General features: G+C 32.7%; 1 protein-coding gene across 3 annotated transcripts; it reads right to left on the bottom strand.

The window, feature by feature from the left end:
* Positions 1-213: 213 nt before the first annotated feature.
* Positions 214-7,015, bottom strand: LOC108334061 (probable serine/threonine-protein kinase At1g54610). 3 transcript variants are annotated; one of them, XM_052870579.1, is made up of 9 exons: positions 6,796-7,015; positions 5,926-6,469; positions 4,572-4,856; positions 3,744-4,061; positions 3,236-3,463; positions 2,681-2,781; positions 2,023-2,152; positions 855-1,325; positions 214-721 (listed from the first exon to the last, which is right to left on the bottom strand). In XM_052870579.1, the coding sequence occupies exons 2-9, from the start codon at positions 6,331-6,333 to the stop codon at positions 518-520; spliced, it is 2,145 nt and encodes a 714-aa protein (XP_052726539.1). In that variant the 5' UTR covers positions 6,334-6,469; positions 6,796-7,015; the 3' UTR covers positions 214-517. The 3 variants fall into 3 exon arrangements, with proteins under 3 accessions (XP_052726539.1, XP_017425166.1, XP_017425167.1); XM_017569677.2 differs by having other exon boundaries at positions 5,926-7,015; XM_017569678.2 differs by having other exon boundaries at positions 2,038-2,152; positions 5,926-7,012.
* Positions 7,016-17,734: the final 10,719 nt, after the last annotated feature.

Genomic DNA, 17,734 nt, shown 5'->3' with positions numbered 1-17,734 from the left:
AATAACTACATTCTTTCATTGGATTAAAATAACTACATTCTTTCATTTCTAAAGTTGATAGATCAAAATATATCAAAATTTGAGTTACGAGGAATTTCAATTTAACATCCATGTACTATTATACTACATGAGAAATGGCTATAAGCAATCATGTACCAAAATGATGCGTCCATAAGAGAAGGACAAGTGAGAAAAAGAGAATAGACATATATATACATAAATGCATAGCCATCTTAACAAGAGTGATTGATAATTACTCTATCATAAGTTAAACATAAGGAAGACAAGGTTTCCCAATACTCTACTACAGCTTATGCTGATAAGCTTTGCAAGAATGGCCATATAATGATTGGAAGTGGAAGAAGGAAAATACATGGTGAAGAGTTCTGAGCTAGAGTTACCTAACATGGCCACAGAGGGGCATTGAGGGATACTAACTCCCTGTACAGGCAAAATATTAAAAAAAAAAAGAATCAAATATTCTTAAATGATGCTTTGCAGCATCAGGTTCTACAACTCAACGACCAGAAACAAATAATGAATTGCTTATCTGGTTCCCCTCAGCTTGGAGTCTTCTCATCTTTGCCTTGTCTAATCTTGATCTTCGAACCGCCTCTTGGATTTGCCGGTCATGATCCTTCAACATCTGATCCATGTTGCTTGATGGAACTAGCAGAGGCCCAGAATAATGAATTTTATGACCCTTCGAGCCATAACCAACCTGCAACATTGTCATAAGATAATCCAACCATAACATTTAGACAAAACTAGAACCAAGATGTAATAACTTCACCACACTTCTAACCGATTAGGAGACAAAGTTAGCAACAGATAAACATTTCAAAACTACTTACAAGACTTGAGTCTTTGTTGCTGCTGGCTCTTCCTTCTTCCTTTTGAGGAGCATGTGCATGATTATTTTTCTGATCCTGTTGCGTCATTGACTCAGAGGCCTCCTTGAAGGATCCTGGGAACCTGCTTATTAGTTTTTGGGCATCTGCTTGTGATGATCCAGACCTTTCTCTGCGATCATCAGAGAGCATACTCCTCCTTGCCGCAACTAAGCCTGATATTGTTGATAAGTCGCCCCCCATTGAAACCTTTGGAGCATCTTCCTGGTTCTTCCCAGCTTTGGCCCATGCGGCACGGTGTGTCAATGGACCTGAATGGGAAGCTCTTTTGTGTTGATGAACAGGGGGATCCACACTCACTCCTGCAGCTTGTGACGGTCTAGGGGGGTCGATGGGAAATCCAGAAGCAACTTCTTCAGGATGAGGGTTAAACTTCTCACTCCTGCTCTGAGAATTAGCCTGCCCTTGCCTCTTCTGCAAAAATAATAAGGTTGTTTATGCTTTCAGCTATAAGATAAACAAATCTGACGAGAAAAAAATGAATGAGTACACAAAATGTAAAGATAAAGATTTTCCAAAAGGGAGTGTGAAATAAATTCAGCAATTATCAGGAAAATAATATGAATATTAAGCAAAAAGCAGAAAGCCAAAACAAGGACTTTGCAATGCATAGTAAACAGTTTTCATCTCATTCAGTGTGCACTGTTGCACAGATTTAGCAAGCTGTGATATAGTAAGAGGTGCTTCAAAGGAGCACCCTTTTGGAATTAATTTATAGGTGCCTAAGAAAACTATAATCTCTTTATTATTCTTTATTTTATTTTTCAGTTCAACTCCCAAGACTCAGTCCACCAAGTGGAATAACTGCATGTTCGGATGCACATTAAAAACAATCTGATCCACAACTGACAGAAGCTACAGTCTGTAAATTCTGAGTCTTTTGCTCAATCTAAGGTGAATTCCTTTCATAGGTGAGTCAGAAATGGAGACACACTAAATCATCATTGTTTCTACAAAATGCCACAGATATTAAATTGTGAATCAAGAAAAAGTTTATTCTGAAAAAGAAATTCATGTAATTTAAATTTGACTGATCTCAACTGAATGAAAGATATTATCCACAAACAACAATGACAAATCTCAATGACCAAGAGGGGGTTAGTTTAACAACCAAAATTGACCAAACCTGCATTGACAGGACCAGTTCAGCATTGGCATCAGGTGCAGGAATTGCTCGTGATTCTCTTGTGCCTTTTCTCTCAAGATCATGCCTCTGGCCCTTGACTCCTGCTCCTCCTTGTCTGCAAACATCATAACAAAAACCATAAACAAGCACTTAAGGACAATGAATAAAAGAGCCCAGCCAAAGCGAACATGTTAGCAGAAGTGATAAGCACCAGTCTGATTTTAAGAACCAGTATATTTCAGCTACACTTATTGTTAGCTTCTGTATACCCACGTATTGTGAATCATAAGGAACATTAAAAATATTTTTTTCTCTGTTCTATAAGTAACCTTGACAGTGTTGTTGCAGTCACTACATTTTACACGTAAAATTTAGGATATTACAGAGCAGGGGACATTGGGGAGTGTGTGGAAAATTTAGTTTGAACAATTACTAGAAGATTCCTTTCTTCCATTTTCCCAAAGTTAATCATTGCACTTTGGAAATAACCAAAATTTTAGATAAAAATAGACACAACAACAATGACATGGATTAATTAATTAGATTATTTCAAAACACAGACACAGGTAACCTTCAAAAATGTAATTTGTACAAAAACATTTGAATATAAATGAATACAATTCCACACCAAAATCGAACACACCTTCTAGCTTCTTCATCCCGCACCTTGGCATCAAATTCTTTGCTAGGAGGATACTTTGGTAAGCTTGAGGGATCACAAGGTAGAGGCTTTGTTGAGAAGAACTAAATTACAAGTAAACCGATAGAAGAGGGTCAGGAGCAGTGCATATTGAAGTTTGAAAAAAATACTCTAGTACCATAAATGCACTGCAAAACGTTTCTTAAGCAAGAAATGGTGAATAACTACCAACCAACACATCAATTTTCGGTTATACAAATTAATTTTGTACCATATTAAGGCTGTTGAGATAATACCCACGATACTGGTGTATATTTGCAGTAATACACAAGATAACGAGATTTTTATAAGATAAGTATATCCACACAAAGATGTCACAGACATTTACTTTGCAACTAATTAAGGAATCCAAGACATATGTTTGCTAAAATAGTTAAACAAATGCTTTTCCCAACACCAACATGAACACCCACTCTCACAGTGTTGATGGAGTTCCCTTGAATTAAAACAAAAAAGAAAAATAGTGAATTATATAACAGGTACTCAAGAATTTCACACCTCACTAATCAAAGCAGATGCTGAAGTTCCACGATCAGCAGGATCTATGGACAAAAGAGTCTCTATCAAGTCTATTGCAGGTGTAGGAAAGTCCTTGAATGTTTCAGAAACACATCGTCTATAGGGCTGTTGAGGCTTAAATATTGTTGCATGAGGCAACTTTGATTTTCTCCAATAGTCCTCAGAAGGTGAACCACAAAGTTTAAAAATTTTATGTAATTGCTCCACCTGCAAGACAGAAAATTGTAGTTTCTAATTATTTTTTATTTTATAATACAACCAAGCTACTTTTTTATGCATAACATCACAGAATAACATGAAAAGAATATACGCCAATAACATAATATTTAAGAAATGGTTTATTTTCACCTACAACCAATATTTTCTTCTTCAGCAGTTGACCGGTTTTAAACAACAAAGTTTCACAGTATACTATAGTTAGTTTGAACAGATGAAAAGGAAAATGGTCAAATGCTGCATTTAAACAGAATCATCTAAGCCTGCATACCTCAGTTCTTCCAGGCATTATAGGCTTCCCAGCATACAGCTCAGCAAGTATGCAACCTGTACTCCATAAGTCTACAGCAGTGCCATAATAAGTGGCTCCAAGCAAAAGCTCAGGTGGCCTATACCAAAGAGTGACAACTCGGCTTGTCAATGGCTGAGCTTGATTGGGATCAAAAAAGCTTGCCAAACCAAAGTCTGCAATTTTCAATATCCCATTGTTGTCAATCAAAAGATTAGAACCCTTAATGTCACGGTGCAGTACACCACAGCTGTGGCAGTGATCAAGTCCACGTAAAAGTTGCTGCATGTAACATTTAACCTGCCAAGATCCAATAGGAAATTACTTAATTTTTTATTTGTGTTGTAGGATAGCATTCTGTTTTGAAATAGGTTTATCTTTACCCTTCATTAAGCTTCTTCCTCTAAATTTAAATAATTTACTATTCAAACTACAATAAATCAGTAATTAAAACTTGATTCTTTTCTATCTGTTTTTTTTTTGTTATCTTGTAGCCCTTTTTTATTTAACTGTTAGTCTTTAGTGGAAATTTTACTCTTCATTTAATTTCTTCCGCGTGCTTTAATTAACCTCGTTTTCAATGGAGACAAAATAAGAAGGTAAATTTCAGGGAATTAATTTAGGAAGTAAGTGGGCGCATCAGCAATTAGCTTAAAAGTACAAACATTATAATAGAAAAGAAATTTTTGATTGCCTATGAAATCAAACAAAAATTAGAGGAACCAATATTCTCCCTAGAAGACATGGTAGGTTTGATTTGCAATAAAATGGAAAGGGAGAGATAAAACATAAGGATGCTTAAGAAATTACCTGAGCTTCAGTAAACTTCAGTCCAGGATGTGATGCAAGCCCAGCCAAGTCATGCTCCATGTACTCAAAAACAAGGTATAAGCTGCAAGACATCCTTGATGTAACCAAGCCTTCCAATTTTATGACATTTGGATGATCAAGCCTGCGCAGAATGTGAATTTCCCTTGCCATGAAGCGAACACTCTCAGGCTCAAGATTATCAAACCTCACTTTTTTCAGAGCAACAATCTTCTTTTGTTCAAGATCTCGAGCTCTATAAACATTGCTATAAGTTCCCTGTCCAATCTGCACATTAGAGAAAGGAAAAAATTATCAATTTATCATTCATGGTTACAGCATACAGGAGATATGCTCACATTGAAGTAACGTGAAATTAAGGAGAGATATAATGAAAATTATAAGTACACAATTCTCATATTCTACTTAATTTCAGCATGAAATTGAGGATATATGATACAGAAAATAAGTGGTATATATTCAACCATGAATAAGTTTCCCGAAATTTGTGTTAACTGTTATACTGTGAGATCACAAAGATAAAAAACCAGCATAAAAACTGTATCTAGAAAATTGTACTGCTTAGGATTGTTGTCAAAGAACAGACACTAAGTGCATTGTTTAAATAAAGAGGGAGGTGATTTCCAAATCAATTAGAGATAGTTTCTTTACCAAGAACTATCATCAGATTAGACGTTAAAAATAGTTAAGCAGAAAATATTAAGCAATTTTGGTCAACAATTTGAAGGAAGAGCTCGTGATTATTGAAGAGAATTCAGCTCAGAATCATGGCAACTTTTTACTAAAAACCAAAAGTGGTAGTGGGAAGTTGGGGTGTTTTGTTTGCCACCTATAAAATCGGAAAAAAAATTATAACTTCACTAATAATTACAAAGTTGTCTACACTTTGCTTCCTGCATTAGATTATTCGCAAAGAGCATGGTCAAAACAACACTTGGGCCTGATTAGTAAATAAAATGTATGATTTCTATTTTCAATTTTCACTAATAATTACAAAGATGCATTATTTTCACTCTTTTTTCTTTTTTAAATCTATTTTATAGGAAATGAAAAACAACACACAAAAAACTTCCTTAAATTAAGCTGGTGTTCGGTTTCTACTTTTCCACATTGCAGACACATGCATAGTGTAGACTTTAGAAATATAGATAATTAAGAGAAAGGGGGACAAAAAGATCAGGGGAAAATGTAACATCACGTAATTACAGCAAATGAATTTAAACTTGTTTTAAGTTTAAATCAATACTCTACTACAATTGAAAAAAAACAGTTATCTGCATCAAACCAAAGAATTGCATAATGTAATTAAGAATACAGGTCAATGAAAGAAGTTTACTTTATCCAACTTCTCAAAAGAATCTGCACGCCGTGGCAGCCATCCCCTGATAGCCTCTCCAGCCACTGCTGCCAGCCATGAGGGCCACCCAGCAGCAACCTGTTCACCTTCCATGGCTTTGGGAACACTACCAATCCCCGGATGTGGAGCAACAGCATATTCCATTTTCTCCCTCTTTCTTTCAATACTATCACCTTGCACTCTAGCAGAACCATTCCCTTGCTTATCAATCAATGCCGTTCTTCCCTCATTGTTATCATATCTATCTTTTACCCTAAAAACTTCCTCCCTCCTCGATGAAGTTCCCCTAGATACACGCAAGTCCGACACAGCCTTGCTCGATAAACGCTCCCTTGGACTCTCCTTACTGTCTTCAATGGCAGAGGGCTTGCAACACATGCCACCCATTATGCCCACTAACCAACTAACCCTCCTTCTCACAGAACCAGTTCCCGGTCTCAATACATTCACCCCGTTATCAGCATTCCCAGATTTCTATATTTCTATCTTATTATCCTCTTCTTCAGTACCCATAATCACCAAACTCATGTCACACAAAATAAATCACAACATTAGCTACAGTAGCAACCCAGATTTGGTCACAAATCAGAAAACAAAACACACAACCCATCCATAAAACACCAAGAAGATACAGAATCTAACTATCAGATAAACCCTCAATTCGACAAATCAAACCTGAGGCCACAAAAATCACTACTTTACCCTACCCACTTGAAGCAAAACACTGATAACTTGAAAATGAGAGTTACTTGCACAGAATAACAGTTCCCACAGTGCAAAACCTGCTAATTTACAATCCAGAAGATATAAGAGCTTGCAAATTTACAACAATACCCAGATCCTAAAAACCTTGTGAGAGTAGATTTCAAACTTGATACAGAGCTCCTGAAGGATTTTTCGGCACCCAAAGCGTAAGAATGGAAAAGGGTAGCACTGAAACTCATCAAGAGAAGCAAAGTATGGAGAAGAAGGCCATGGATCTAGGGCAAGCAGGGTAGAGAAACCGTGGGAGTGTGTTTTGGAAGATGAAGAAATGGAACTAACGTAGTAAAAAAAATTATATTGATATTCAATTATTTGTGCAACATAATTAATAAAAAAAACACTTACGAAAAAGTATATTATATATATATATATATATATATATATATTTATATTTAATGTTGTCGCGGCGCATATTTATGTTGCGAAGAGGGAGTGTCCCCTGCACAGCATCTATATGTGAAGAGAGAGAATGTATCAAAGCCCAAAGACTCATTAAAGGGTTAAGTTGCTTCCGTAATCAAACTCAAAGGACTTTAATTAGGGTGATTCAAACTCTAATCATTCCAAAATTAATTAATTAATTTATGTTTTGGGATGTTTGATTTCCGATCTAAAGTTTAAGAATTATCCAAATAAACCTTGATTATAGTATAATATAATTATATTGATTAACATAGTAACAACTACCAAGTAACAACCAGGTTAAAGGTTAAATGTTGATCTGTTTTTGTTTGAAAATTTTAATTAGATTCTTAGCAAACCATTTAAAAGTCATTCATAGAGCAATTCAAACTATTTTCCAACGTGTTTTATAACTTTTCCACCAGCATAAATATGTTTTCAAATATCTTAAATACGACTATAAAACATTGTATTTTCTACCAAATTCTTATGGGTACGACACTTGTTATAATATAACAACCTAGTATACTTAATGGTATATTTTAGGTGTTGCATAGACATGCGAACATTGGGTACTAGAGGATTGTGGTTGGACATTATTTTCTACGCTAAGCATGAGTGGGCTCTATTTTAGATTCTAAAATTTGGATTTAAAGATGTTTTATAATCTACGAATGTTTCTCTTGTATGTTATGTTGTGAATGAAAGTAATTCTAAGGATAGTTGTTTCATTTATGCATGTGTTAGTGTATGTATTGAGCTAGAGTCTTAATAATAAGTCATTATAACTCAAATATATGTAAACAGGTGTGTTTTTGTAATATGATGCTTCTATGATATGGAATGTTGAAGAAACATAACTATTTTTTTTAAAAAAAATTGACTTTAGACAGTGATTGTGGTAAAAATCGAGGCAGAAAAAAGTTTATTGTCTCGGTTTTGAATCCAACCGAAGCATAAAGGATCTATTGCCTTGGTTTTGGATCCAACCAAAGTAAAATACCCAATTTTTTTTTGTTTACTGCTTCGGGTTTTTTGAACCGGGGTAAAATCATAACTTTTTTTGCTTTTTGAATCGACGCCAAAAGTCTCGTCTTTTTACCTCGCCTGAATATACCTCAATTTTGTAACTACTATCATAACCCCAAAACAAACGTTGTTGTATCCCTTCGTTGTATTAATGTATAGTGGGATTTCGAGTTGAAAGAAACCTAGTTTGACGATGCGACAAAGAATTAACCATGTTATTGTATATGTGAGGCAAATGGAGTTACAACGATTTTTTGCATAAATCCACTACCGAGAATCCTATGATAAGTGCATGATTAAAGCATATTCGGTTCACTACATGTTATTATGTATTAAGTCTTGTAATAATTAAATGATTACATGTATTTTGAAATTTATAAATGATTTGTTAAATTTTTTTTAATTATAACTATTTTATATATATTTGAACTTTATAAAAATAAATAAGATCATGTTGGTGCTTTATTTTTTATTTGTTGTCCATATGTTATCATTGTGTGATACACGTGAGCAAAGCATAGTATAAGAGGAAATAATGTCTAATAGTAGAAATGTGAGATATAAAATATAAGAAATATTGTTCTTTGAAAGGTTCAATTAGGATCGACAAGGTAGTCGATATGGAACTGTATGAACTGTTCAACCAAGACCTTTAAGGTAGTCAATAGGGAACTGTATGAAAGGTTCAATCAGGCCCAACAAGGTACTCGATAAGGAACTACTCGAAAGGTTCAACCAGGACCAACAAGGCAGTCAACAGGAAATTACATGAAAGGTCGACAGGAAACTACATGAAATGTTCAACCAGGATCAACAACATCGTCGATAGGGAATTGCATGAAAGGTTCAACCAAAATCGACAATGTAGTCGAAAGGGAACTACATGAAAGGTTCGACCAAAATCGACAAGGTAATCAACAAGGAACTGTATTGAAGGTTGCACAAGCATCTATTTAATTGACAACATGTAACTTTTTGGTCGTTAAGGCTTAGAAGATGGGATGAAGTACGTTGAGGCTGAAGAAGCCAAACACTATTTAGGCTTAAAAGTTGTCGTAGTCCTCACAAAGAAAAGTGTGCATCAAAGAGATTTTTGTAGTGATAGATGCAATACTACGTGATTCAGCTTCAATGCTACTTCTAAAGACTGTTTGTTGCGTTTTGGAAGACCTCGAAACAATGTTGTCACCATGATAGACACATTACCCTATTGTGGATTTTCTATCATCTATATGAGCCCCCCAATCAGCATTAGATATTCCAAAAAGTTTCATCTAAGACTCTTTTTGCTCTAAGCGTTTATTCAATTCATGTATCTTTCTATCCATACTATTTTGCAAAAGAGTGTGCTCCCACTCTTTTGCTACTTCTTTGATTTCCCTTAAATCGTCTGTTGTTTAATTCATTGGATAATCAAAGTTTGTTATAGGTAAGCCCCTCTTAAGACCATTAGTCTTTGCATTACATGTGCTATTAGCATAAGTATCTTTTTTCACATTGATCTACAACAGAGCATCTACTACGGTATTCACGAAGTTCGTAATAAAGATCCTTATTAGCTGTTTCAAGTCAAGAAATCATTTCCATAAGGACTTGAACTTCCTTGGAAGAGCCACTAGAGCAAGCATAAAGTTCTGCTTACAAATACTCTTGTCGCATTTTTAGCGTTTCATTGTACATGAGATCTTTGTTGACAACAAGCTTGTTTTGGATGTGGCATGCACGACTTGCATACTTCAAAGTGTTAAGGGTTTATTACAAAGTGTTAAGGATTTCTTGAGCATTAATATCAGTCAGACTTATGCAGGCTATCATAACAGTTCTACTGTTACTGCCAAGTAAATCAAAGTGATAGAAGACCTTTATAAGTATAAACTCCTTCCTTAAAACGCAAATAATCATACCTTATTCTATTAACTCGTTTTAATCTAAAAATATCTACCAAGTGTAATATATAATGTGATTGAATAGGAATTGGTTAGCTTATGACTATGTAGCATTCGACTATAGTACAATATATAATGCATTATCTTCGTGTCTTAAAACATTCAAAATTTTCTTATTGTATAAACTACCTATGTTTGAATTTTATAGTTCTTTATACATGTTGATGAAATGTTAAGTATGTTAAATTTCTTTATATAATTATGTAGTTAAGCATATTTCTTAGTAATCAGGTCGTTACATTAAACAAATATACTGCTTTCATCTCTTCTTTAATTTAAAATTAGGATATTATATTACTCCCCCGTCCAATCTAACATATATTTCTCTTTATAAATTTGTCATATATAAAACAAATCAAATTCAGGGTGTTTTGAAAACAATTAATAAGAATTTCTTTTTGACAGTAATTAATTAAGATTTAGCGATTCTTTATGCAATTTCAATCCTCAATTTTAAAGGGCTAAATGGATGTGATTATTAATAGGGTTTTGATCCATAAGCGAAGTTATAACTATTTGCCGCAAAGCATGGCTCGCGTTCATCGTTGTACTTGCATTATAATAGTATGTATATATATAATTGATATTTATATTGCTTAAAATATTATTACATTATACGTACTATATTTGCTTTCCTTTTTTATTTTTATTTTATTTTGAAAAGGTTGTAATTTCAGACTAACCAAAAATGGCTGACATATCATGTGAATTGTTCTGCTTGACAAGTCAAGGACAGAGACTCAATTATTAAATGTTTTTAGAATTTTCAATACTCAATCCATCACCATCATGTTTATATCAAAGTGTATAAATTATTTACATCATATATAGGTAATAAATGCAACTCTTATTTTTAAAACTCTTGTACTGTATTAGATATTCTCAAATGAGGTTTGGATTTATGTAATGTAATTAGAGATATTAAATTTAACATGTTAATGATATATATATATATATATATATATATATATATATATATATATATATATATATATATATATATATATATATATATATATATATACGGGTCTTAAAAGAGTATCATTAGCTTCTAAGAGAGTAATTAATGGTTAATTATAGTCAAAATGATGATGGTGAAATGAATCATGTTAGTCATTTATATATTGTTAAAATGGTGTAGTTATGTTGCGTAAGCATGTTTTTGAAGTAAGTTTATGATTACCAATTTCTGTTTACACTTCTCAAAAACTGTGTTTGGAAAAAGAAACGTCCAACCCTTTTTACCACTTATCATGTTGAAATGATTTTGTAGAAAGTTGAAGATTTTTATCAAGTGTTTCAAAAAGTTATCTTTCTTACACCACAACACAAAGTACTTTCTAACCTTTTTTTTTCGTTCAATACTTCTACACATTTCAACTAGCAAGTAATTTAACGAGTTGTATTACAACTTTTTGTATGTTGAGTCGAGTATTACTATATTGAATTGTGATTTGGTCTACTTAATTTTTATTATAAGAAAATTCATCACAACCCTCTACTTTTTGTATAATTATTATATCAATTATATGAATAAACATTATTTATTTTCGTTACTTTTATAAAAGAAATATAAAAAAAGCATGAATATGTTTAAAGAGAATTAATAAAGATAAACAATTCTTCGGATAAACCAGAACAATATATGAATAAATCATTAAGAAAGAAATTATTAAAAATAGTCTGGATTAAAGTACCTAGAACGTTGTCCTTGGAAAGAAAATTATCTACACGAAAATACATAATAATATCTATTCCTCTTTCAAAATATAACTTGCTAGATCAATTAAGTACAATAAAAGATTTTCGAACCTTATAAACATCAATATTTTAAAAAATAATATAAAATAAATGTATAACACCTTAACTAACACTATATATTTAAATAAAAAGTATAGACTTGTTTAATAACAATAAATCATATAAAAGTTTATAAAAAGTTACTTCTCAATAATAACAATTGTTGAGTACAAACAAAGTTTCAAATCGGATAAAATAAGAAATTGACATGTGTTTATATACACATAAGATACCTCAACTGGTAAGAAGTCTTTTGGAGTGGTACCAAAAACAAATCCGTGAGAGTTTGACCCAAAGTGGATAATATCTTATTAGTGTGGAGATCTATGTGTGTATGTTGAACATCCCTACAACAATATCTTAACCAATAATTTCAAGTTTCATGGTAAATTGTGAAATAATAGTTTGTTTAACATATTTTCATGGTATTGCACCTCCATCCAAAATAAAAACATAACCAGTAGTTGATTTTGTGTTATTGTAATCAAATATAATTTTGTATCACTTAATTTTTCATTAACAACAAGAAATTTTGTATTATTAATTCTATAATTAATGGTTTCTTTTCAAATATTTAAACACCTTTTCCAATGCACTACACTGAGAATGATTAGGATAATGTATATATTTTTCTAATCTACCGATTACATATGAAATATAAAGTTTAGATAAATTAGTCAAATATAATAATGAACAAATCTTTTGTAAATATTTACAAGAAGAAATTGACTTAAAACAATGTTATCATCTTCTTTATAAACTTAATACCCACAATAACCATAGGACAAAGGTCCTCTAGAATAAAATTATTAGGTAACAAATGTTTCAGATCTTTTGTAATATCAATATTACTACCAAATATTAATGTGTCGTATAAGCATAAATATTATTATTGTATTATTTTACATACAACACATTTATCGTTATTATTAATATGAAAACTATATGAAATAATAACTTGGTCAAATTTTCATGTCATTGCTTTGGTATTTTTTTTAAGTCGTTTCAAGTCTTAACAAGTTTACATACTTTATTTTCATTTCATAACTCTTTAAAGCCCTTATGTTGGTTCATATATATTCTATTTTCTAAACCACCATTTAAAAAAATAGTTTAAACATCTATTTGATAAATTTGTAAATTAAAAATATAAGAAGAGCAATTTAAAACTCTAATTGTAGTAACTTTTGAAACAGTTGAATATATATAAAGAAATCTACACCTACTTGTCGACAACCAATAACAAGTCTTGTCTTAAATTTATCTATGGATCCATCAGTTCTTAATTTTTTACTAAAAATCCATTTACATTCAATAATTTTACAACAAGGAGTCTTAAGATCATACTCATGAAAAAAAGTTAGGAACAAAATATTTATTATGCCTTTTTCTTTTACTTCTCCTAAGTTTATTTTGAACATTTTTATTAGCATTATCATTAGTGGGCAAATCAAAACTAGAAGCATCACAACTAACCACTAGTGCAGAAAAGGCTTTAAACGTCTTTTATTTTGGGCTTTTTACGTCTGATCCCGACCTAACGTCTTTATGGGTAACGTTGATGGGACGTCGGCTTGCACTGTCAGACGTCTATATAAACATCTGACACTACAGATAATACGTCTAAAGCGTCGCCGTATTTGATTGGATCTTTCTCCGCTTGAGGCCTCTCGGATTGCTCCTGGCTCATGGTGATTCGAGTTTACAACTTTATATTTTAGTTGAAGAGAATGGATTGTACATTTTTTTGTATTCGATGGTTTTAAAAACGTAATGGAGGGAATTAGATGAGTGCAAAATGCAAGAAATCGCCGCCCAAGGACACAAGCAAGACTGCACCAAAACCCAACGAAAACGCATTTTAATCGGTTCAAATGAAAGATAATTCATCAAAGAGTAATGTAATCAAAGTAAAACTAATTTTAAACGGTGCAAAAGTGAGAAAACGAACCTGAAAAACGTAGCCCGTGGAGAGAAAACGCGAGGAAGATGATGAACATTAAGTGCGCGTAACTGCTGCCCTACGTTCGCGGTGTTTTAATGCAGCCATATAGAAGTCTGTTACCCCCACATCAGACGTCTATATGACTTTAGAAGTCGGATTGACAGGATCTAACATATAAATGGAGTCAAAAAAATGACTTTTTAGATTTCAAAAATGAGTATATAGAAGTCTGTTCCCCCCACATCAGACGTCTATATGGCTTTAGAAGTCGGATTGACAGGATCTGACGTCTAAATAGAGTCAAAAAGTGACTTTTTATATTTCAAAAATAAGTATATAGAAGTTTGTTCCCCTCACATCAGACATCTATATGGCTTTAGAAGTCGGATTGGCGAGATCTGACGTCTAAATGGAGTCAAAAAGTGACATTTTAGATTTCAAAAATGAGTATATAGAAGTCTGTTCCCCCAAATCAGACGTCTATATGGCTTTAGAAGTCGGATTGGCGGGATCTGACGTCTAAATAGAGTCAAAAAGTGACTTTTTAGATTTCAAAAATGAGTATATAGAAGTCTGTTCCTCCCAAATCAGACGTTTATATGGCTTTAGAAGTCGGATTGGCGGGATCTGACGTCTAAATGGAGTCAAAAAGTGACTTTTTAGATTTAAAAAATGAGTATATAGAAGTCTGTTCTCCCAATATCAGACATCTATATGACTTTAGAAGTTGGATTGGCGGGATCTGGTGTCTAAATGCATTCAAAAAGTGACTTTTTAGATTTTTAAAATGAGTATATAAAAGTCTGTTCCCCCCACATCAGACGTTTATATGGCTTTAGAAGTTGGATTGGCGGGATCTGACGTCTAAATGGAGTCAAAAAGTGACTTTTTAGATTTAAAAAATGAGTATATAGAAGTCTGTTCCCCCCACATCAGACGTCTATATGGCTTTAGAAGTCGGATTGACGGGATCTGACGTCTAAATGGAGTCAAAAAGTGACTTTTTAGATTTCAAAAATTAGTATATAGAAGTTTGTTCTCCCACATCAGACGTCTATGTGCCTTTAGAAGTCTGTTCCCTCCAGAACAGACGTCTATATGGTTGTTTTATTTACGGAAAATGCCACCGGTCATTTTATACATTGGATATTCGAGGGTCGAACATCTAAAGGGTGATGTTAAAGGCATTTTCTGCACTAGTGAACATTCTCGTAGAAAGCAAATCAATACAAGAGACATCACAAGGAGTTTTAGTAAACAACAATTTTAATATGGCAAAATATCTTATAAGTGTTATCTAACAAAACACTTAAAATACCTCTATGACAAAATATATTTGTTTGAGACATCATGCTTTGAAGTAGAAGATGTTGAAACATCACTTATATAAAAGAGGAAGTAATAAGTTTAGATATCATAAAGAATATCAGTGAGCAAAACTTTTATTTATTGTTGTTAACAGAAATTTTTTTCACTCGGATAATTTATAGGATTACTTGAGAATGACTTAATCATTTCATATAAACATATTATATAATATTGTCTCTAATTAAGAAATCTCAAGAATTCTCCGTAAAAATGCTAAAAAATATGATAAAGATAAAGGGATAAAGAAGATTGATCAAGCCAAACAACTTTTATAACAAACAACACCAATACAGGATAAAAATTAATAGGAAAAGTTTGCAAAGTGTTGACCTTAAAGAGAAAACATTTACATTATACAAGGCAAGACAAAACAATATGTACTTATTTTCTTTAAATACAATAGTTCATCGTATTGATTGAATGTGACATCCCAAAATATATAGCAATGTATATATGTAGAATGCATCGATTATAATAATATAAAACAGTTAAGAGTACACAATAGATAGGATTAAGGAGTACAGTTATCCAAGTCTGGCTGGGAAGTTTTAAAACTTAAGTACAAGTTCATAATTCTCCAAAATACATGATTGAATAAAGGTTCAATGGGACCTAAAGAGTGTTTCCAAAATACAGATCATGATAAAATGAAGGCTAGAAGTCTTTCAAAATAAAGAGCTATTTAAATTAAGAGCTAGTAGAAATCCTAAGCACTAGGGGCTGGGTCTTCCTCAACTTCCAAAGCTTGCTCCAAAGGTACATCATCACCTACTGCTCACATCCAAAGGATTGGATGATCATCGCAAAGGGGAAAGCAAACACATGCAACACATACAAATGCAAGGGTGAGCTAGGTCTCAAACAATCATACAATTCATTTTCAATCAATCTAGCATTTCCCAGAATATCCATACACACATAAACACCTTAGTCATCATAAACATAAGCATTTATTTCATAAAACTCATCAAGACAAACATCCTATCATGTTAAGACTCTAGACACGTCCAGACTTGGAATGAATGTAGAGCTGGGGCGGGTTGTGCACTTGTGGTGGCCCCTACTGCTTTGCAAAGCCATTGCCGAGGGGTTTCACCCGACCACACACAAGGCTAGTCCGTTACCGCGGAATAGACCTCCAGTGATAGCGTCTACCCTAAGACCTCCCACTACTCTCACCACACGCGTCAATCCTCTCTAAGTGAGAATGAGAGACCGTTAGAGTGTTAGGGATAACCCCCATATGAAAGCCTCTTACATTCATTCAATACACTAAATGATCTCACCTAGAGATCTTACTTTCATATTCAATCCGACCACTTTAAATCATAGGATATACCTCTTGAATCAATAATTCCTCTCAAAGTTTCACACCAATCAAGACTTTTGATCATTTCATAATTCCTTTGAACCAAAATCAAACCAAAATATACACGCTAAAGTTGCCACCAAGTAATATAGTTCTACAATCCCAAAATAAATAATAGTTTATCATTTCTCTATGAATGCCTAAGACTACATTACAACCATTTATACTTCTATCATTAATCAGCAAGGATGACCCTAGTACAATCATATGTCTAATAGCTTCTTCCTTTCAATATTTAAAGTTAATAAAATTAACAAAAAGTGAAACTATCTACATGCTCACACTAAAATATTTAAAGTCATACGTCAATAAAATTAAAAGGCCTCTGGAATGTAATTTCTAATACACCAAAAATATATTTTCTTAAACCATCATGGCTTAAATAAAATATGTTAATTAAACTTTTATGATTTAAGTTTACGTAAACAATTTCCAACAAAGAAGACTAACGTATTAAAGTAACTAAATTTGATATTTAACAAATTATTATTAAAAACAAATACCCTCACGACCCTCCCATACCCTTCTTTTTATAACTTATCCAATTCTTTAAAACCACCAATTTATACTTACGAGAATGCTACAGAGATCTCATTTCCAATCATTTATAAACAAAAATATAAGGTTGTCTACCACTAGCTTCTTATTTCCGTACCTAGTGAAAATTTCCTGTAGCATCTAACTACATCCTCACTATTTTACTCTAAATTCTATACCACTTAACTTTATCTCTATCTCTGCCTTTTCTAAAAGTAAGAAACCATATTCATGCTTATGCAACTATCAAAAATTCCGAAATAAATCTCTTAGTCAATACATCTTCTATAGACAAATAAACTAGATGAAAACCACACATTACTTATTACATCCAGGTTCAACCAGCATTTATTTTTAAAGAGAAACAACATATTCAAAAGTGAAAATACAGTACCAAGACTGCTGCAATCAGAATATTCAAGCTTAAACTAATTGCTTTTTAGTAAGATTCAACAACATTTTCTGGTGCAGAAATTTTAAAACAACAACATTTTTTTTATGACAGAAACAGCAACATTTTCTGGTGCAGAATTTTTAAAAACAACAGCATTTTTTTTTTTTCTGCAGAATTTTAATTTAACACAGCAAGAAATTTGCAGAATTTATAACAGCTAACAACATGCCTTT

The sequence above is a fragment of the Vigna angularis genome, chromosome 11 (genome assembly GCF_016808095.1).
Source record: "Vigna angularis cultivar LongXiaoDou No.4 chromosome 11, ASM1680809v1, whole genome shotgun sequence".
Lineage (NCBI taxonomy): Eukaryota > Viridiplantae > Streptophyta > Magnoliopsida > Fabales > Fabaceae > Vigna > Vigna angularis.
This window is presented reverse-complemented; position numbering and strand designations above follow the sequence as displayed.